This window comes from Myotis nattereri (genome assembly GCF_964212035.1).
Source record: "Myotis nattereri genome assembly, chromosome: 3".
Classification (NCBI taxonomy): domain Eukaryota; kingdom Metazoa; phylum Chordata; class Mammalia; order Chiroptera; family Vespertilionidae; genus Myotis; species Myotis nattereri.
The window spans coordinates 106,201,664-106,224,672 of NC_138077.1; the positions used below are offsets into that span (position 1 = coordinate 106,201,664).

General features: G+C 40.9%; 1 protein-coding gene across 1 annotated transcript in view; it reads left to right on the forward strand.

Annotated features, from left to right (window-relative positions):
- Positions 1 to 23,009, forward strand: part of HLTF (helicase like transcription factor) — a 147,415-nt gene that overhangs the window by 69,616 nt on the left and 54,790 nt on the right. The window contains exon 13 of the mRNA XM_081087453.1: positions 4,078 to 4,172. Within this exon, the coding sequence (XP_080943579.1) occupies positions 4,078 to 4,172 (95 nt within the window). The remainder of the gene's footprint in view (positions 1 to 4,077; positions 4,173 to 23,009) is intronic.

Here is a 23,009-nt window from a genome sequence, read left to right on the forward strand (position 1 = left end):
CAATATAAGCTCTTAAGGTAGTGTAGAAATGGTATTCTTTTTAAAAAAAATATATTTTAGCCGAAACCGGTTTGGCTCAGTGGATAGAGCGTTGGCCTGCGGACTGAGAGGTCCCAGGTTCGATTCCGGTCAAGGGCATGTACCTGGGTTGCGGTCACATCCCCAGTAGTAGATGTGCAGGAGGCAGCTGATCGATGTTTCTCTCTCATGGATGTTTCTAACTCTCTATCCCTCTCCCTTCCTCTCCGTAAAACAATCAATAAAATATATATATTTTTATAATATTTATAATATTATTATAAATTATTATTATAATATTATTATAATAATATAAATATTATAAATATAATTAATATAATTATTTAATTAATATAATTATATAATCAATATAATTATAATTAATATAATTATATAATTAATATAATTATAATTAATATAATTAATTAATATAAATATAAATATTATTATAATTTATAATATTAATATATTTTATTGATTTTTTTACGGAGAGGAAGGGAGAGGGATAGAGAGTTAGAAACATCCATGAGAGAGAAACATCGATCAGCTGCCTCCTGCACACCCCTCACTGGGGATGTGCCCGCAACCCAGGTACATGCCCTTGACTAGAATCGAACCTGGGACGTTTCAGTCCGCAGACCGACGCTCTATCCACTGAGCCAAACTGGTCAGGGCTGGAAATGGTATTCTATTTTCTATTCTCAGAAAGTACCTGTGCCTAAGCACAGGAGAAAATGTTTTCAAATATCTTAATGATTCTGTGGTTTTTAACTTCAGCAGAATTTTCTAAGGTTAAAGAAGATACAGAGTTTACATGTGCACTTTCTTCATCTACTCCTGCAACAAAAAAGAAAATGTTGAAAAAGTATCAGTAAACCTGCTGGGTTTTGAGCTTTTGTTTTGTTTGCTTTTTTTTTTTCAGTGAAAAATATTTTAAATGACAAAAGTTATAAAACCATACTATAAGAAGTTTAGAAAGTAGAGAAAGAAAAAAATACATAATCCCATTAAAAAAAAGAAAAAGATATGTTTTGATGTGTTTTCTATCCAGTACCTTTTTGTATTTTATTTAGGTCAGAAATTGATGGGAGGAGGTCCCTTACTCATCTGAGTACCAACGATATTTCTTCTAGTGAAGGCACAGATCAATTTATGGCTGCTTTAAAAACTTAATTTAATTTAAATTATAATAAAGGTTTTCTACTTGGTATAAGTAGAATCTGCTTTTCACTTAAGAATGTTAGTGATCTTTATTATTTATTGTAATTTTGTATTTTGTAATTGATAGGAAATCAACCCTGCTTACAAGTCTCAATATTGGAGATGGAAAGAGATTGAACTAGGATTAAGGAGATTTGGGACAATTTATATCTCTGTGTCTTAGTTTCCTCTATTTTACATGTTGCAGATATAACAGACAAAAGTGTATTTTCATGAAACTTATGCCTAATTATGGAGAAAACATAAAATTAATAAATATCATTATAGACAATAAATGCTGTGAAAAAATAAAGGAAGATAATGAAATAAAGATTGACTGTAGGAGTCTGTGTAAGGTGATATTTGAGCTAACACAGAATGATGAAAAAGAATTAACTTTTGGCCCAAGAATCAAACTATTAGGAATAGAAAATGTAGGCATTTCATTTAGATTATTTTTAACCCCAATTTTAGGAATTTTAAGAAATGTTGAATTTAGTTGAGATATGATTTAGATAGAATTGAGATAGAATTAAGTTCACACAAAAAGTTCCTTTTTGTTGCAGACACATAGCAGTAATACAGGAGAGAAACTTAAAAAAAAAATCGTAGCTGAGATAAAACCCAAATACAGATATTTCTGGAAGAGAAACAGAATAAAAACAAAAATCAGTGAGTGGAGATAGAAGCCATATATTCCGGTAAATAGTGATTTTTAAAAAAACAAGACACACAAAGGCATAGAAAAAGATTAAATTCAACATTTAAAATTTCCATGCATCAATAGGTACCATAAACATTGAATAATGTTAAGGCTGAAGAAGATATTTGTGATAAGTGTAACTTAGAAAGCATTAATATTTAGAATATGTAAAGAACCCTCTGTTATCATTTAGAAAGAGACAATATAGTAGGGGAATAACCACTAAGAATATAAATGTATAATTCTTGGAAAGAAAACCCAAAAAACTAATAAGTATAGGAAAATATATGCAGATTCAATCATTGGGGAAATGCAAATTAAGGGAACAGTGAGATACTGTCTCACTCATCATATTTACAAACATTTAAAAATCTTAATGCCAAGTATAGGCAAAGTTGTGAGCAACAGGAAGTCTCATGCACTGTAGATGGGAATGTAAATTACAGTGGAGAGCAGACCAAATGTAGTGAAACTAAAGATAGACCACCTAGAACTCTATAGATGTGTACAAGAAGACATGAAAAACCAGTTTCATTGATGCATTTAGTAAAATATTGGTAATAATGTAAATGCTGCCCAATAAGGGAATCTATACCAATTAAAGGGGTGATAAACTAATTAGATGGGACGTCTTCCGGATGTCTATCTAGACAAAGCCACAGCGGCTGTGATGGCCGAGGGCCAATGGCACGGGAGAGGGAGAAAAGAGGCCCACCCTGCAGTCCCGGGCGCCAGCGCTTGCGGCTGAGGCTGCGGCCTGGGAGAGGGAGAAAAGCCGCCAGCCCCAAGGTCCCAGGTGCTTGTGGTTGTGGCTCGGGTGAAGCCACCCCCCCACGGTCCTGGGCACCTTTGGCCGGCCTGGGTGAAGCCACCCGCTCACAGTCCCATGTGACTGCAGCCGGTCTGGGTGAAACCAGCACGGGTCCTGGGTGCCTTCAGCCAGCCAGAGGGAGGGAAGCCCGGGTCCCAGGTGCCTGCGGCTGGCCGGCAGAGGGAATCCTGAGTCCAGGGTGTGGGGCCGAGGCAGAGGTGGTTAACAGTGATCAGGCCAGCAGGGGGAGCAGTTAGGGGCGATCAGGCCGGCAGGGGAGCAGTTATGGATGATCAGGCAGGCAAGCAGAGGTGGTTAGGGGTGATCAGGCAGGCAGGCAGGCAGGCAGAGAGGTTAGGGGCGATCAGGCAGGCAGGCAGGCGAGTGGTTAGGAGCCAGTGGTCCTGGATTGCGAGAGGCATGTCCGATGGGTCCCAGATTGGAGAGGGTGCAGCCAGGCTGAAGGGCGCCCCCCCCCCCCCCCCGCACAAATTTCATGCACTGGGCCTCTAGTCTATAATAATAAAAGCATAAGATGCAAATTAGACCGGACGTCCTTCATCCTTCTGGACGAAGCCGGGGCTGTGAGGGAAGCCTGGGTCTGGGGTGCCTGCCGGCGGCCAGAGGGAAGCCCGGGTCCCGGTTGCCAGAAGGAAGCTGGTGCCGGCAGCTGAAGGAAGGAAGGCCTGCTCTTGCATGCATTTTGTGCATTGAGCCTCTAATGGAAAATAAAATTGGAGGGCGTCTTTTCTTAGGCTGCCTGAGTGTCCTCACAACATGGCAGCTGGCTCCCCCCAGAGGGAGTCATCAGGATAAGAGAGAGAGAGAGCATCTGAGGGAGAGAAGCTGCATTTTTTATAAATTAGTCTCACTTCTGACATATCCTTTTGGTCCACAGACCAACCTCAGTGGAGTGTGGGGTGGGACTACACAAGGTTGTAACTGTCAGGAAGTGGATTATCATTGGGGGCCATCTTGGTGTCTGGCTACCACATTAAACATAGTCCAAATTCAGAGAATTGCATAAAACAAATGTTCATCCTAATGAATAATTTAATGAGTATCAGTGGGTATTTGAAACTTCCTCCTTGTATCCCCTTCTACTCATAATCCTCTACCTCTCCCATGAATAGTCACTCTCTAGGTATTTAGCTGTTTAAAGTGGCAAAGTAAAAATCTAATTACTGTTACTTCTTCAAAGCTGGAAACAGAAGTCCATCTGCTTCATTTTAGTTCTTCCTAATGTCTTTTTTCATAGAGGCACATTATTGTCGTTTCTTTATTGACTATATATTTGTGGGGGGGAAAAACACTTAATGTTAGTGATACTGATTTATTCTTTCAGGAGCATCTGCATTGGAGGGTTCAAAGAAAACTGATGTAGAGAGACCAAGAACAACACTGATCATCTGTCCACTTTCTGTGTTAAGCAACTGGATTGTAAGTCTTCACAGCCTTTTAAAAATGTGAAATAATTTATATTTGTCTTATAAGATAAAAAGTACATAACCTGTTAGCGTGTCATACATTGGGAGAAATATGCTTGGTCAGCCCTTTATAGTTCAAATAATTGTTGGGTGAATTGGAGATATTGCTGAATTGAAGCAATTTTCCTCGGAAGATTTAGAATAGAAAAGAAACATCATCAGTTTCTATAATAAGATTTGTACTTCTGCTTTTCACATTTCTGTCCCCCAGAGTAGGAAATGTGTATAATTTAACACTATCATATTTATGAACTATTGGAACCTCTTTTAAGAATTCCACTAACAGCTTGTAACATTTAGTGAGCTTCTGTGTGCTTCGTTTTCCCCTAAGTTCTTATAGATTTTCTCATTTAATCTCACAACTATTCTTATTTTCCAGGTGACCAAATAGAATCATAGAGAAATTAAGTAATTTACCTAAAGTCATCCAGCTAATAAATGATGGAGCTAAGATATGGTCACCAACGTTCTGACTCATAGAGCCTATGCTTTTAAGGCTACCTGCCAGAAAATGTGTTTGTTTGTGTTTTCCAGATTGCTTTGCTGTTCTAAAACATTGCATTGGAATGGAACCTCTTTATGTGTTATGTGTAAGGAGCAGCTTGGTTATGTTTCCAATTTGAGCTTCATTCTGCATGTTATAATGCAACTAGAGTCCCGGTGCACAGAATTTCATGTGGGGGGCGGGGGAAGGGTCCCTCAGCCCGCCCAACCTGTGCCCTCTCACAGTCTGGGAGCCCTCCGGGGATGTCTGACGCAGGCCTAAGCTGGCAGTCAGACATCCCCCTTGCAGTCCGGGGCCCCTCACTCCTTACCACCCTCCTGCAGTGGAGGCGGGAGAGGCCCCCACCACCGCCACTGCACTTGCCAGCTATGAGTCTGGCTTCTGGCTGAGTGGCACTCCCCCTGTGGGAGCGCACTGACCACCAGGGGGGCAGCTCCTGCATTGAGCATCTGCCCCCTGGTGGTCAGTGTGTATCATAGTGGCCGGTTCGGCTGTTCAGTTGATTTGCATATTAGGGTTTTATTATATAGGACTAGAGGCCCGATGCACGAAATTCGTGCAAGGGCCTTGGTCCCAGCCCCTGCCGGCCCACCCACCTGTGGCCAGGGGCCTCTGCCGCCTCTGCCTCGGCCCCTACCTGCTGTGGCTTTGTCTGGAAGGAAGGATGTCCGGTCTAATTAGCATATTACGCTTTTATTATTATAGATAATGAGTCTATTGGAAGCACTGTAAACAAAAACTGCTGGATGTGAACTTCCATTCTTGTCACTTCTAAGATTATCTGCCTCTCTCCTAGTCTTTCTAATCTGAGAGTAAAAGAGGTCCTACTCTTTGTTAGACCAATACCTTAGTCTACACATTGGATTCCGTCTCTTCCAGTTGTTGCATTTTATTTGTTATTTTCTCCCTTGCCTGGTTATTCAGCCAGTCCTCATTGACTCTTTCATGAAACATAGATCTTTTTCATTTTTAAATACTTTCTCTGGATTATCTCACACTTAAGTTGCTACTCTATACTTCACTGTCATACCTCATGGGATTTTCACTTTGTGCTTTTTCTTACTAACTTAATTGTAATCTGGTTTCTATGCATTGGAAAAAATTAATAGTTATTGTCTAATTATAAAATTCCATGGCTTTTTAAATTTCTTCTTAACTTTATGTAGCTTTGCTTTCTTTGACTTATCTTTCTTTAAAAAAATATATTTTTATTGATTTTAGAGAGGAATGGAGAGAGGAAGAAAGAGAGAGAAACATCAATGTGAGAAACATTGATCATTTGCCTCTCACACACACCCCAACTGAGGATTCACAAACCCTGACTGGGGATTGAACCTACAACTTGGGCATGTGCCCTGACTGGGAATCGAACCAGTGACTTTTTGTTTTTTAAAATATATCTTATTGATTTTTTACAGAGAGGAAGGGAGAGGGTTAGAGAGCTAGAAACATTGATGAGAGAGAAACATTGATCAGCTGCCTCCTGCACACCCCCCACTGGGGATGTGCCCGCAACCAAGGTACATGCCCTTGACCGGAATCGAACCCGGGACCCCTGAGTCCGCAGGCCAACGCTCTATCCACCGAGCCAAACCCATTAGGGCAAACCAGCGACCTTTTGATGTATGGGTCAACACTCAACCAACTGATCCACACCAGTTAGGGCAACTTATATTTTTATTATAAGTTTGTGTGTTGTTGTTTTTTTTAAAATTAGACCTTCTTCTGTTTAGTGTGGCATTTTTCCTCTTAGCACCACAATGAATTTTGCTTCTCTGTTGCTCTTTTTTAATTCCAACAAAATTATGCTTTTTCTTTTGATATGTTGTCCATCATGGGAAGGACAGTACTTGGGTATTTGAATGGCATTTTCAGAGGGAGGTTTCCAATATTAATGGAGATATAAATAACCAAACTGATTTCTTTTTCTTTATATATTTTTATTGATTTTAGAGAGGAAGGGAGAAGGAGAGAGAGATAAAGACATCAGTGGTGAGAGAGAATCATTGATCAGCTGCCTTCTGCACACCCCATGCTGGGGATCAAGCCCGCAACTTGGGCCTGTGCCCTGATCAGGAATCAAACCGTGACCATCTGGTTCATAGGTCGACACTCAATAACTGAGCCACACCGGCCGGGCCAGAACTGATTTCTTAAGAGATTGGGGTATGGATATGTATTTTTAAAATGAGTACTCAGGGTACTGAACCATAACACAGTGTACAGATGATGTATTGTGGAATTGTGCACCTGAAACCTGTATAATTTTGTTAACCAATGTAACCCCAATATGTTCAAAAAGGGGGGAAAAAGGAGGAGGAAGGTTGAATTCACTCTAAAAAAATAAAAATTAAATAAAATTGGGTACTCAGTGTTTTAGTATAATTTTATATTTTGAAAACAAAAGTTTTGGTAATATAAGAAAGAAACATTGGCAAAATCTTGCCCACGAATGTGGAAAAACTGATATTTCTAAAAATATTAAGGTATGGTTGGGCATATAGGGATTCCTGGCCAAGAATTAGAATTTTATAATCTTTCAACAAACTATTCCCTTCCTGGCCCCTAAATAAATGACCTGGTACCCTAATGAGCAGCTAAAACTACCTTATTTCCATTTCTTTGTCTTCAAACATGGGCAAGAATCTAGTTAAAAGAATTAAGATACCAATATCACTTTTACACTTACTTTTTCTGGATATTGATATCAGTAATTCATCCTCCCACTGTAAAAGGAAATAACATCTATTTCATTCGCACATACATACACACTTCTAGCACAGTGGCAAGAAATTCAATGTTAGCATTCTCTTTCTCCAGAAAAGTTAGTTTTTTTTCTATTTCAACTTTAACCCTTCCACAGATATGCTGTGCTCAATTTCAAGGCAATTCCACTTATTCATTTTTCTCACACTGGATTCATTTTCCTTTCCTTTTCCACCAGATTTTTTTATAACATTTTCTGTGTTTTCACCTTTACTCTTTCATGTTTTATCCTCTCTTCTCTTTTTGCTGACAGTGTTCCAGGTTTCATTCTCCTTTCAAGCCCACAGTAGTTTGGTATTTGCTCCCACCCTCTCTAGAAACTCTCTGTGAAGGCCTTCAGTGACCTTGTTCTTGCCCTGACTAGCCAGTTCTCTTTTTCTTTTTCTCTGACCTAACCTTGTTTCCATTGTTTTTGAAAGCCGTTGAAAGAGAGGGACTGGACATAAGGTAAAAATTTTTAAATTGTTTTGTATTTCTTCTTGAAACTTTGATATTCTTTGGCCTCTACCAAAATTTTGCTTTCTACCCCATCTTTCTGACCACTGCTTTTCTCTACTTCTATTTTTCTCTTATGGCTCCTATGTAGTCTGCCCTGCCCTCCCCCCTTTAAAACATGATATATATTTTTAATATGAAAAAGTTTAATGAGGTCTTTATTTACTCATCAAGACTCAACAATTTCAGAATTTGCTTTGTTATCATTATTTTGCTGGAATATTTTGAATCATATCTCAGAAATCATGTCATATTTCTCAATAGAAGCATAAGCCTGCTCTTTATTTTTTAAAATAAGATAAAGGATTTATTTATGTTACATAAAGCAAGTCCAGAGACCTGAAAATCAGAGCTCGTATGCTATTCTTATGCTATTTCATTATCAGCGTCGCCTCATGGTCCTAAGATGGTTAAAGCAACCCCACCATTGCATTACATATCAGGAAGGAAGAAAGGAAAAGGGCAGAAGGGAGCTCCTTCCAGCTAAGAGCTTTCCAAGAATTCCACAGAATTATATCTTACATCCAGTTGGCCACTTGTATCATCAAGGCAGACTGGGAAACGTGGCTTTGTATGCTAGATAATGTTGCCACAGCCCTCACTATAGAGGTTCTATTTATAAGGATGACAGGGAAAAATATGACTCAGATCTCCACTACAACAGATAAGTTCCCTGTTCTCAGGAAGTTATTGTTTCATCAGGAAAAATTAGATAACCAATAAGAAAACAAATTAAAAAGGTAATTTCAAATGTGATAAGCTCTGTCAAGAAAACAGAATATAGTGTTAAAATATAGAAGGTGGTAGGAGAGTGGTGGGAATCCAATGTGGATTGTGAAGACAGAAGATATTCTTGAGTAGAACAAGTTCTAAAAACCCTTCTGATTTTGACATTCTATAATTTGAGGTAACTGAGCAATCTCCCCCACCACCATCAAAGAGAATAGTGATAATAAGTATTTCTATAAGCAAAATAGGTTCTCTTCTTCCAAACTCTTAATTCCTCTTCTTTTTTTAATATATATTTTCATTGTTGATAGTATTACAGATATCTCCCATATTACCCCTTTATCCCCCTCCTTCCAGCCCCTCTCCCCAGTCTTCACTGTTCTATTGCCCGTGTCCATATACGTATATACATATATGCATATATGTATATAAGTTCTTTGATTTATCTCTTGTCCCCACATTGAGGTATGTCAGTCTGTTCCATGTCTCCATGCTTTGGGTCTTATTTTGTTGGTCAATTCATTTTTTTTTCATTAGGTTCCACAAATAAGTGAGATCATGTGATATTTTTCTTTCTCATTTTGGCTTATTTCACTCCGCATAATATTTTCCAGGTCCATCCATGCTCTCCCAAAGGGTAAGAGATCCCTCTTTTCTATAGCTGCATAGTATTCCATATGTAAATTTCCTGCAGCTTTTTAATCCATTCATCTACTGATGGGCACTTGGATTGTTTCCAAATCTTAGCTATTATATATAATAAAAACCTAGGTGGCATCATGCGCGACATCATCACAAGATGGCCACCACAAGATGGCTGGTAGGGGAGGGCAGTTGTGGGCAATCAGGCTGGGAGGGGAGGGCAGTTGGGGCGACCAGGCCAGCAGGAGAGGGAAGTTGTGGGCAATTGGGCGGCAGGGGAGGGCAGTTGGGGGCCAGCAGGGGAGCAGTTAGGCGTTAATCAGGCCAGCAGGGGAGCGGTTACGGGGGCGATCAGGCTGGCAGGCAAAAGCCGTTAGGGGCAATCAGGCAGGCAGGCAGGTGAGCAGTTAAGAGCCAGCAGTCCTGGATTGTGAGAGGGATGTCCCAGATTGGAGAGGGTGCAGGCCGGGCTGAGGGACACCCGAATTTCGTGCACCAGGCCTCTAGTTGTAAATAATGCTTCTATGAACATAGGGGTTCATATATTTTTTTGATTGGTGTTTTGGGATTTTTAGGATATATTCCCAGAAGTGGGATCACTGGGTCAAACTGAAGTTCTATTTTTAATTTTTTGAGAAACCACCATACTGTATTCCATAGTGGTTCCACCAATTTGCATTCCCACCAGCAGTGAACTACTTTTCCCTTTTCTCCACATCCTCACTAGCATTTGTTGTTTGCTGAGTTTTGTTTTTTTAATAAATCTTTATTGTTCACATTATTACAGTTGTTCCTCTTTTTTTCCCCTATAGCTCCCCTCCATCTGGTTCCCACCCCACCCTCTGTCCTCACCATCCCCACTGTCCTCATCCATAGGTGTACGATTTTTGTCCAGTCTCTTCCCGCACCCCCCACACGCCTTTCCCCCCGAGAATAGTCAGTCCACTCCTTTTCTATGCCCCTGATTCTATTATATTCACCAGTTTACTCTGTTCATCAGATTTTTTATTCACTTGATTTTTAGATTCATTTGTTGATAGACATGTATTTGTTGTTCATAATTTTTATCTTTACCTTTTTCTTCTTCTTTCTCTTCTTAAAGAATTCCTTTCAGCATTTCATATAATACTGGTTTGGTGGTGATGAACTCTTTTAGCTTTTTCTTATCTGTGAAGCTCTTTATCTGACCTTCAATTCTGAATGATAGCTTTGCTGGGTAAAGTAATCTTGGTTGTAGGTTCTTGCTATTCATCACTTTGAATATTTCTTGCCACTCCCTTCTGGCCTGCATAGTTTCTGTTGAGAAATCAGCTGACAGTCGTATGGGTACTCCCTTGTAGGTAACTAACTGTTTTTCTCTTGCTGCTTTTAGGATTCTCTCTTTGTCTTTTGCTCTTGGCATTTTAATTATGATGTGTCTTGGTGTGGTCCTCTCTGGATTCCTTTTGTTTGTGGTTCTGTTCGCTTCCTGGACTTGTAAGTCTATTTCTTTCACCAGGTGAGGGAAGTTTTCTGTCATTATTTCTTCAAATAGGTTTTTAATATCTTGCCCTCTCTCTTCTTCAGGCACCCCTATAATTTGGATGTTGGTACGCTTGAAGTTGTCCCAGAGGCTCCTTACACTATCTTCATATTTTTGGATTTTTTTGCTTTTCTGGTTGGGTGTTTTTTGCTTCTTCGTATTTCAAATCTTTGACTTGATTCTTGCGATCCTTTAGTCTGCTGTAGGATCTCTGTATATTATTCTTTATTTCAGTCAGTGTATGCTTAATTTCTAGTTTGTCCTTTTTCATATGCTCGAGGGTCTCACTAAATTTATCGGTAGTTTCTAGATAATTCTTGAAAAACCTTATAACCGTAGTGTTGAACTCTAAATCCAGTAGTTTGCTTTCCTCCATTTCTGTCATTTGTGACCTGTTTCTTTGTCTCCACATTTTGGCTGCTTCCCTGTGTTGATAGAGTGGCTTTCTGTGCTAGGTGTCCTATAGGGCCCAGTGGCTCAGCCTCCCCAATTACCTGAGGTGGACACTCTTGGTGCACCCCTTTGTGCGCTGTGTGAACAGTCTTACTGTAGTTAGGCCTTGATTGTTGTAGGTCTCACTGGGAGGAATTGACCTCCAGGCCAATTGGCTATGAGAATCAGCTGTGTCTACGGTGGGAGAACTTCTGTGCTGGAGACACCCTTCTGGGGCAAGACTTACTTCAGTGGGGCTTTGGTGCTCACTGAGTCTGCCCCCTGAGTGTGTCCCTTATGGATCTGAGGAGTTGTAATCTGGATGGTCCCACTCTGACCACTGGGTACACTGTCTCTTGGATCTCTAAGGAGGTGCTAATTTAGCTTCGCCTGAGGCTACCCAGCAGGAGCTACAGAGAGATCTGCAGATCCCTCTTCTTTGTTTGGGATTTGGAGGTGCCCAGATGAGGCCCAGATGTGAAGCAATGGAAGCTGCTGTGGGGCCTTGGGCCTTCTTTTCAAAGTTCTGGGTCTCTCTGACCCAGCTTCAGTTTGTTAGGTAATTTTAGATTGCAAAGGGCCAGGCCTTTCATATGCAAAAGCCTCTGTGCACAGCTTGGGTGGGGCGGGGTGTCAGGGAGTCAACAGGGCGGAGCAAACAGCTATGGCTGATACTCAGCCCTGCCCTAAGAGGCCCCGGGTCTCAGTGTCCTGCGGTAATTGCTGCAAGCACCTCTGAGAGAAAGCCGCCCTTGGGTTCCGCCCAATGCCAGACAGTCCAGTTTCTCCCCGTATGAGTCTGGGTCCCCAGAGACTTGCCCAAAAATGGAGTTCAGAGCAGTTGGGAGCTTGTGTCTCCCTCCTGATTGAAAAAAACAACCTCGTCCTCAGTTGCCAGCCCTTTCCACACACTCGCCTCCGTACCTCTGCACTTTACTGCCACACCTCCTCTGAGTCTCAGTGTGCTTTTCTCTTTCCTTCTAGTTGTAGAATTTCCACTCAGCCAGCCTTCCGGTGGTTCTGGATGATGTCCGTTTTGTCTTTTACTTGTATTTTTGAAGTGGTTGTGCGAGGCAGCAATTTCAGGTTTTTACCTATGTCACCATCTTGGTTTCTTTTCTGTTGAGTTTTTTGATGATCGCCATTCTGACAGGTGTGAGGTGATAGCTCATTGTGGTTTTTCTTTGCATTTCTCTGATGATTAATGACTTTGAGCATTTTTTCATATGTCTCTTGGCTATTTGTATGTCCTCTTTGGAGAATGTCTATTGAGGTCTTCTTCCCATTTTTAAATTGGATTGCTTGTCTTTCCTTTGTTGAGTTGTATGAATAGTTTACATATTTTGGATATTAACCCCTTATCAGGTGTATCATTGGCAATTATGTTCTCCCATATAGTGAGTTCCTTTTGCATTTTGCTGGTGGTTTCTTTTGTATGCAGAATCTTTTTATTTTGATGTAGTTCCAATTTGGATGCCTTTTATCTCTTCTTCCCTCTGTTTCCACTTTATTTCCTTCTTAGTTTCCTTTGCCGTAGTTGATGTATTTATAAACAGATTGCTGCATGAGATGTCTGAGATTTTACTGCCGATGTTCTCTGCTAAGATTTTTATGGTTTCATGCCTTATGTTTCAGTCTTTTATCCACCTTGAGTTTAATTCTTGAGTATGATGTAAGTTGGTGGTCTAGTTTCATCTTTTTGCATGTGTCTGTCTAGTTTTCCCAGCACCTTTTGTTGAAGAGACTGTCTTTGCTCCATTGTATGTTCTTGCCTCCTTTGTCAAATATTAATTGACCATAATGGTATGGGTCAATTTCTGGGGTCTCTGATCCATTGGTCTATATGTCTGTTCTTGTGTCAGTACTAGGCTGTTTTGGTTATAATGGCTTTGTGGTATAGTTTGATATCTGGTATTATGATCACTCCCACTTTGTTCTTCTTTCTCAACATTGCTGCAGCTACTTGGGGTCTTTGATGGTTCCATATAAATTTTTGGAGTATTTGTTCTAGCTCTGTGAAATATGCCATTGGTATTTTAATAGGGATTGTGTTGAATCTATAGATTGCTTTGGATAGTATAGACATTTTAGTGAAGTTATTTCTTCTAATCAATGAACATGGTATACACTTCCATGGTATACACTTGTTTGTATCTTCCTCTATTTTTTCAGTGTGCTATAGTTTTCCAAGTACAGGTCTTTTAACCTCCTTGGCTAAGTTTATTACTAGGTATCTTCTTTTTTGTTGTTGTTGCTGTGGTAAATGGGATTGCTTTTTTAGCTTCTCTTTATAACAGTTCCTATTGGTGTATAAAAATGCCATTGCTTTGTAGATGTTGATTTTGTATCCTGCTACCTTGCCAAAATCATTTATTTAGTCTAGTAGTTTCCTGGTTGAGACTTTAGGGTTTTCTATGTACAATATGATGTCATCACCAAATAATGAGAATTTACTTTCTCCTTTCCAATTTGGATGCCTTTTATCTCTTCTTTTTGTCTGATTGCTGTGATTAGGATTTCTAGCACTATGTTGAATAAGAGTGGTGAAATCAGACATCCTTGTCTTGTTCCTGTTCTTAAGGGAAGCACTTTTAGTTTTTGCCCATTGAGTATTATGTTAGCTGTAGGTTTGTCATATATGGCCTTTATTATGTATGATCCCTCTATTCCCACTTTACTGACAGTGTTAATCAAAAAACAGTGCTGGATTTTGCCGAATGCTTTTTCTGCATCTATTGATATGATCATGTAGTTTTTATCTTTCAGTTTTTTTAATTAAATGATATATTTTTATTATTTGAACACTTTCTATTGATAACTAAACATTAATAGACATTCTTAGAAGAAATCAGGAACAGAATTTCCTAAGACAACTAACAACATAATGTATTTATCAATGACCTTTTTATATAGAATCTATACAACTATCTCTCATAATGTTTTCCAAAAAGCCATATTAGTTTATCATTATTTTTACCCACTGTATAATCCAGCCTCTACATACTCTTTACTACAGTAGGACATACTAAAACAATACAACAGTTCATTTGTGATTTTGCTCTTATTTATGCTAAGCGTTCCCTTATGACAATTTTCCTTTTCTGTGAACTGCCTATTCATATACTTTTCACATTTCCTATTGGTTTCAGGGTCATTTTACTGATTTCAAAAGAACTTTGTATTAGCATTTTGTGTGCATTTTTAAAAAATATTTTATTATTGATAGTATTATAGCTATCTCTCCTTCCCCCTCCGTACCCACATCCTCCCAGCTCTTACCCCTTCCTCCATGTCCTCACTACTCTATTGTCCATGGGCTTTGTTTATAAGTATACTAGTGGCGTGGTGCACAGATTCGTGCACAATGAAAGGAAATTAATTAGAAGATATATTTTAATATTGCTATTCTCCCTTTCTCTATAATAGAAGAGTCAGAGATGAAAGAAAATTAGTAAAATATATATGAAAATAAGATATAAATTGATTAATAACAATAACAACATGATATAACAACAAAAAAGACATGATATAAAAACAACAAAAACATGATCTAAAAACATTGATTAAAAACAATGACTGATAAATTGGTTAAACTTATTCGAATATCTCCCTGTATACCACATTACTAATAAGAGTAAAAACACTTTCAGAGTGCTTGACTAACTTCCCTTGTGGTGAAGTATTTACAACTTTAACTTTAACGTCACATGCTCTTCGAACTCGAGAGAAAGCCAGCGAGATTGGCGACAGTGAGAGCTTTATATGTATCGCATATGTGCAAGTCAACATTTATTTATTTTTTAAAAAAATATATATTTTATTGATTTTTTACAGAGAGGAAGGGAGAGGGAAAGAGAGTTAGAAACATTGATGAGAGAGAAACATCGATCAGCTGCCTCTTGCACACTCCCCATTGGGTATGTGCCCGCAACCAAGGTGCATGCCCTTGACTGGAATCTAACCTGGGACCCTTCAGTCCGCAGGCTGACGCTCTATCCACTGAGCCAAACAGGTTAGGGCTCAATGTTTATTTTTAAATTGCCGGTGCATATGTACCTGCTGGTCGGTGAGTTGGATAGTCGGACAGATATATGGTTGGTCACTTAGTCTTTTATATCTACCCTAATAAAAGAGAAAGATGCAAATTAACCATCACTTCGCCACTCCGCTACATTCACAAGCCACGCCCACCAGCCAATCTGGAGCGAGTATGCAAATTAACCCAACTAAGATGGCGGCGGCCACGGAGCTGGAGCGAGCAGGAGGCTTGGGTTGCCCCCGGCAATGGAGGAAGCCAAGTTTCCTGCCTGCCCTGGCTGGCCCTGGGCTTCACTCAAGGCTACAAAGTTTCAATTATAGAAGATAAATAAATCCCAGATACCTGCTTCCAGCCCAAAAGGAGAGGCTGGGAGCTTGGTTCGCCAGGGGACATGGCCAGCCTGAAAACGGACATTAGCCCCTCACCCAGGCTGGCCAGGCATCCCATCAGGACCCCCCCCCATTCTGAAGGGGTTGTGGGCAGCCTGAAAACGGCCCTCAGCCCCTCACCCAGGTTGGTCACACCCCCATGGAAGGAAGGTCCCTGCTGTAGGGCTTGACCAGCCTGCAAACAGCCATTAGCCCCTCACCCAGGCTGGCCGGGCACCCCAGCGGGACCCCCCCCGATCCGGGACACCCTTCAGGGCAAACCAGCTGGCCCCCACCTGTGCACCAGGCCTCTATCCTATATAATAAAAGGGTAATATGCAAATTGACCCTAACAGCAGAATGACTAGAAAAGACTGGTCACTATGACACACACTGACCACCAGGGGACGAAAGCTCAATGCAGAAGCTGCCCCCTGGTGGTCAGTGCGCTCCCACAGGGGGCGCTCTCCTCAGCCACAAGCCAGGCTGATGGCTGCCAGTACAGCGGTGGTGGAGGGAGCCTCTCCCACCTCCTCAGCAGCGCTAAGGATGTCCGACTGCAGCTTAGGTCTGCTCCTGCTGGCAAGTGGACATCCCCTGAGGGCTCCCGGGCTGCCAGAGGGATGTCTGACTGCCAGCTTAGTCTCAATCCCCTGGGGAGCAAGCCTAAGCCAGCAGGTACACATCCCCCGAGGGGTCCCAGACTGCGAGAGGGCACAGGTCGGGCTGAGGGAACCCCCGAGTGCACAAATTTTTGTGCACTATACCTCTAGTATATAGATAAGTTCATTGATTTATCTCTTCTCATTTCCCCATTTCAGTTTGTGATGTATCACATTTATTGATTTTCGATTATTATACTAGCCTTGCATCCCCAGAATAAATACCACTTGATTATGTTGTATGGTCTTTTTAATATATTGCTGGACCCAATTTGCCAATATTTTGTTGAGGATTTTAGCATCTATGTTCATCAGGGACATTGGCCTGTAACTTTCTTTGTAGTGTTTTATCTGATTTTGGAATTAGGATAATGCTGGCTTCGTAAAAAGAACTTGGAAGTGTTCCTTTCTCCTGATTCTTTTTGAATAGTTTGAGGAAGATATGTGTTAGTTCTATGAATGCTTTGTAAAATTCTCCTGAAAATCAATCTATTTCAGGACTTTTGTTTGCTGGGAGATTTTTAATTACCGCTTCAATTTCATCGGTTTTTATTGGCCTACTAGGGTTTTCTGATTCTTCCTGATTGAGTTTTGAAAGATTGTATGTTTGTAGGCATTTGTTCATTTCACCTAGGTTGTCCAGTTTTTTGGCATATGGCTGTGTATAGTATTTGCTTATAATGCTTTGTATTCTGTGGTGTCCATTGTTATATCGCCTCCTTTGTTTCTGATTTTATTTATTTGGTTACTCTCTTTTTGTTTCTTGATGAGTGTGACAAAGGGTTCATCAATATTGTTTATCTTTTCAAAGAACCATCTCTTGAATTTATTAATCTTTCGTAATGTTTTTTAATCTCTGTGTCATTTATTTCTGCTCTGATCTTTATTATTTCCTTTCTTCTACTTCCTCTAGGCTTTTATTGCTGTTCTCTTTCTAATTCATTAAGTTTTAGGGTTAGATTAAGTTGCTTGTTTTTTGAAGGTAGTCCTGTAGTGCTATGAACTTCCCTCTCAGGACTGCTTTATCGTGTCCCATAGGTTTTGGGAGGTTGTATTTTCATTTTCCTCTTTTTTCCAGTAAGTTTTTAATTTCTAGCTTGACCTCATTGGTAACCCATTCATTGTTTACTAACATGTTATTTGGCCTCCCTGTATTTGAGTGTTTTTGAGGGTTTTTTTGTTTTGTTTTGTTTTGTTTTTTATTGTGGTTGATTTCTAAGTTCATGCCAATGTGATCCAAGAAGATGCTTGGCATTATATCAGTCTTCTTGAATTTCTATAGACTTGTTTTGTCCCCTAAAATGTGGTCTGTCTTTGAGAATGTTCCATGTGTACTTGAGAAGAATGTATATTCTGCCACTTTGGGATGTAATGTTTTGTAAATATTGATTAATCAATCTGATCTAGTGTGTTATTTAAAGCCTCTGTTTCCTTATTAATTTTTTTGTGTGGAAGATCTATCCAATGATGTCAGTGGGGTGTTGAAGTGCCCTACTATGACTGTATTGCTGTCACTCTCTTCCTTAAAGTCCATCAAGCGGTGTTTTTTTTGTTTTTGTTTTTGTTTGTTTGTTTTTTTTATGTGCGTGGGTGCTCCTATATTGGGTACATATATGTTTACAAGGGTTATATTTTCTTGTTGAATCATTCCTGTTAGTATTATCAAGTGGCCTTCTTTGTCTCTTGTTACAGACTTTGTTTTGAAGTCTATTTTGTCTGATATGAGTATTGCTACCCCAGCTTTTTTTCCCTATCAGTTAACATGGAATATATTTTTACATCCCTTCACTCTCAGTCTGTATCTTTTGTTTTGAGAAAGTCTCTTGTAGACAGCATATATAATGGTTATGCTTTCTTATCCATTCAATCACCTTATGTCTTATGACTGGAGCATTTAATCCATTTACATTTAAGGTTATTATTGACTAGTGGCCCGGTGCACGAAATTTGTGCACAGGTGGTGGTGGTGGTGGGGGGGTGTCCCTCAGCCCAGCCTGCACCCTCTCCAATCTGGGATCTCCCACAGAGATCGGGCCTAAACTGGCAGTCAGACATCCCTCTCACAATCCAGGACTGCTGGCTCCTAACTGCTCACCTGCCTGCCTGCCTAATCGCCCCTAACCACTCTGCCTGCTGGCCTTCTTGCCCCCTACTGCCCCCCTGCCAGCCTTCTCACCCCCAACTGCCCCCCACTGCTGGCCTGCTCACACCCAACTGGCCCCCCCTGCTCTCCTGCTCGCCCCCAAATGCCATCCCTGCCGACCTGATCACCCCCAACTGCCCTCCCCTCATGGCCTGATCACGCCTAACTGCCTCTGCCTTGGCCCCACCACCATGGCTTTGTCCCGAAGGATGTCTGGAAGGTCTCCCGGTCTAATTAGCATATTACCCTTTTATTAGTATAGATGGATATTTATTTATTGCCATTTTAATTTTCTTTATGCCTATGATCCTCTCTTTCTCCTTTTCCTCTTAAAGCAGTCCCTTCAACATTTCTTGCATTGTTGGCTTGGTGCTAATGTACTCCTTTAACCTTTTTTTTTTCTTTTGGTCTGGAGAGCTTTTTATCACTCCTTCAATTTTAAATGATAGCCTTGCTGGATCCAGTAGTCTTGGATTTAAGCCCTTGCTTTTCATTACTTTAAATAATTCATGCCACTCCCTTCTGCCTGAAGTGTTTCTCTTAAGTCATCCAACATTCTCATGGGAACTCCTTTGTAGGTAATTTTGTGTCTCTCTCTTGCTGCCTTTAAGATTCTTTTTTTTGTCTTTAGCATTTGCCATTTTAATAATGAAGTGTCTAGGTGTGGGTCTCTTTGGGTTTATTTTGATTGTCCTGTTTGTACCCCCTAATCTTGTGGCATTTTCCTTCACCAAATGGGGAAGTTTTCTGTCTTTTCTTTAAACTGGTTCTCTGATTTTTTGGTCACTCTCTTCCCCTTCTGGTATTTTTTGTAATGCAGATGTTGTTAACATTTCATGTTCTCCCAGAGCTCCCTTAAGCTCTCTTCCTGCTTTTTAATTCTTTTTTTCTATTTGCTGCTCTAATTGGGTATTCATTTATACCTTTTATTCCAAATAGCTGATTTGATCCTCTGCTTCATCCAATCTAGTTTTAATATCTTCCACTTTTTTCTTTTTTTTTAATTAAATCTTTATTGTTCAGATTATTACATTTGTTCCTCTTTCCCTCCCCCCCATAACTCCCCTCCTCCCAGTTCCCGCCCCACCCTCCGCCCTCACTCCCCACCCACTGTCCTCATCCATAGGTGCACGATTTTTGTCCAGTCTCTTCCCGCATCTCCCACACCCCTTTCCCCCCCCCAAGAATAGTCAGCCCATTCCCTTTCTATGTCCCTGATTCTATTATAATCACCAGTTCATTCTGTTCACCAGATTATTTATTCACTTGATTTTTAGATTCACTTGTTGATAGATGCATATTTGTTGTTCATAATTTGTATCTTTACCTTTCTCTTTTTCTTCCTCTTCTTAAAGGATACCTTTCAGCATTTCATATAATACTGGTTTGGTGGTGATGAACTCCTTTAGCTTTTCCTTATCTGTGAAGCTCTTTATCTGACCTTCAATTCTGAATGATAGCTTTGCTGGATAAAGTAATCTTGGTTGTAGGTTCTTGGTATTCATCACTTAGAATATTTCTTGCCACTCCCTTCTGGCCTGCAAAGTTTCTGTTGAGAAATCAGCTGACAGTCGTATGGGTATTCCCTTGTAGGTAACTGAGTTTCTTTCTCTTGCTGCTTTTAAGATTCTCTCTTTGTCTTTTGCTCTTGGCATTTTAATTATGATGTGTCTTGGTGTGGTCCTCTTTGGATTCCTTTTGTTTGGGGTTCTCTGCGCTTCTTGGACCTGTAAGTCTGTTTCTTTGACCAGGTGGGGGAAGTTTTCTGTCATTATTTCTTCAAATAGGTTTTCAATATCTTGCTCTCTCTCATCTTCTGGCACCCCTATAATTCTGATGTTGGTACGCTTGAAGTTGTCCCAGAGGCTCCTTACACTATCGTCGTATTTTCGGATTCTTTTTTCATTTTGCTTTTCCGGTTGGGTGTTTTTTGCTTCTTCGCATTTCAAGTCTTTTACTTGATTCTTGCGCTCCTCTGGTCTGCTGTTGGGAGTCTGTATAATATTCTTTATTTCAGTCAGTGTATGCTTAATTTCTAGTTGGTTCTTTATCACAACATCAAGGGTCTCATTAGATTTCTTGAGGATCTCACTACATGTATCAGCAGTTTCTAGAAAATTATTGAAAGACCTTAAAAGTGTGGTTTTGAGCTCTATATCTTCCATTTCTGACATTTGCATCCTGTTTCTTTGTCTCCGCATTTTTTTCATGTTTTCTTGGTGCACCCCCCTAGTGGTCTTTGTGCGAAGTCTTGTTGTAGTTAAGCCTTGATTGTTGTAGGTAATACTAGGGGGGATTTGACCTCCAGGCCAACTGGCTGTGAGAATCAGCTGTGTGTGCAGTGGGAGAACTTCTGTCCTCTAGGGAGGTGCTAATCTAGCCGTTGCCTGAGGCTATCTGACAAATGCCTCCGTGCAGGGCTTGGGCGGAGCGGGTCCCAGGGGATCAACAGGGCGGGCGGAGCAAGCAGTTATGGCTCCTCTTAGTCCCGTCCCTAGGGGCTCTGCCTCTGAGTCCCAGCAACCACTGCAAACCTCGGAGAGAAAGCTGCCTTCGAGTTCCGACCGAAGCCAGACAGTCCTGCTTCTCCCATTTGAGTCTGGGTCCCTAGAGACTCGCCCGGATCTGGCACGCAGATTCTGAGACTCCCTCTGGATTGAAACAGACAACCGCGCCCTCAGCCGCCAGCCCGCTCCACGTGCACTCTGCACCTTAGTATTTCACTTCAGCACTGCGCCTCCTCTGAGTCTGGGTATGATATTCTCTTTCCTCCTTGTTGTAGAACTTCCACTCAGCCAGCCTTCCTGTGGTTCTGGATGATGTCCGTTCCGTCTTTTAGTTGTATTTTTGAAGTGGTTGTTCGAGGCAGCAAACTCCGGCATTAACCTATGTCGCCATCTTGGTTTCTCCCCAGTTTGTTCTTGATGTCAGATATATCATTCTTAATTCCTGTGTGGTTCCTGTTCATGGCCTATATTTCCCTTTTCATGATGTAATTTGCACTAAGTTCCTTAGGCATCTTCAAAACCATTATTTTGAACTCTGTGAGTGATAGGTTGCTTGTTTCCATTTCATTTATTTGTTTTTCTGGAGATTCGTTTTCTCTAATTTGGGTTGTCTTTTTTGTGTCCCCATTTTAGCTGTCTCTTTTTATTTGCTTCTATTTATTACTTGCTTCTATTAACTGCTCTTTCTCCCAGTCTTTATGGGCTGGCCTAATGTAGAAAGTGTCTTGAGGGGTCTAGTGGTGCAGTCTCTTTGTTTACCTGAGCTAGATGCTCTAGGAATGTGCCTTGTGTGCATTGTTTGGGCTCTCCTGTTGTAATTGGGACTTGATTGTTAATGTCCCATTCATGGGAGGGATCTTGCTGCCAGTGAGGTTCTACTCCAATGTCATTGTTCCAGTTGTTATCCATGTGCTTTCAGTCCGCTATTTGTGGGATTCACTGGATTTTGCCCTGATATTGTTGAATCTGGTTCCTTGGTGTGTCTATACTGGACCTCCTGGGAACTTCTCTAATGCAGGTGAATGTGAGTCGCTGTACCTTTATGGCCCTGGGAAACCTGATTGAGATCGGAAAGGTTGAATCCCCTAGTAATCCCGTGGTCTGGGACTACTTCCCCCAGTGGCTGGGTCTGCCTTGTGTCTCACACCTTGATTGTCCTTGTTCTGATCTGTACTCCAGTGGTTCTCAACCTTGGCTGCACATTAGAATCACCTGGGAATCTTTTTAAAATCCCGATTTCTGGGCCTCATCCGGAAATTCTGTTTCTTTGTTATGGGGTGGGGCCACAACATTAGTAACAAAGAAACAGAATTTCTGGAGGATGAGGCCCAGAAATCGGGATTTTAAAAAGATTCCCAGGTGATTCTAATGTGCAGCCAAGGTTGAGAACTACTGCTGTACTCCCTTCTCCTACAGAGTAGGTCCTACAGGTGTCAGCTGCAGGTACTTGGGATCCCGTTAGCTTTTGCACCGCTGAGCTGTCCAGGATGGTGTCTGCAAGCCTCCTCTTATTATTTTCAACCCCATCTGATGGGTAGGAAGGATGTCATATTCTTTCAGCTGCAAGAGATAGAAAACCTATTCAAATGGTATAGATATTAATGAAGTGCAGCATCTTACAGAGCTGAAAGTTCAGAAATTAGCATGGGGTCCAGGGTTAGTTGATTCAGAAGCTCTGTGGTGTCATCAAAGACTTGGGTTTTCTGGTTTCTTGGCTCTGACATTCTCCCCCCTTTTATTGTATTTTATTATTATTTTTTCCATGACCATTTATCCCTCATATGCCCTCTTCCATCTCAATGCATCCACTCACTTCCACAGTCACCACACTTTTGTCCCTTGTCCATGAGTTTTTTCTCTTTCTTCTTTTTTTTTTACTCAATCCCTGAACACACACCTCAATATCCCTGCAAGCCCCCCCCCCTTACCCCCCCCCCCCCCCGCCCCCGAGCTGTATGCCTGCTCTCTATCAAGGATTTT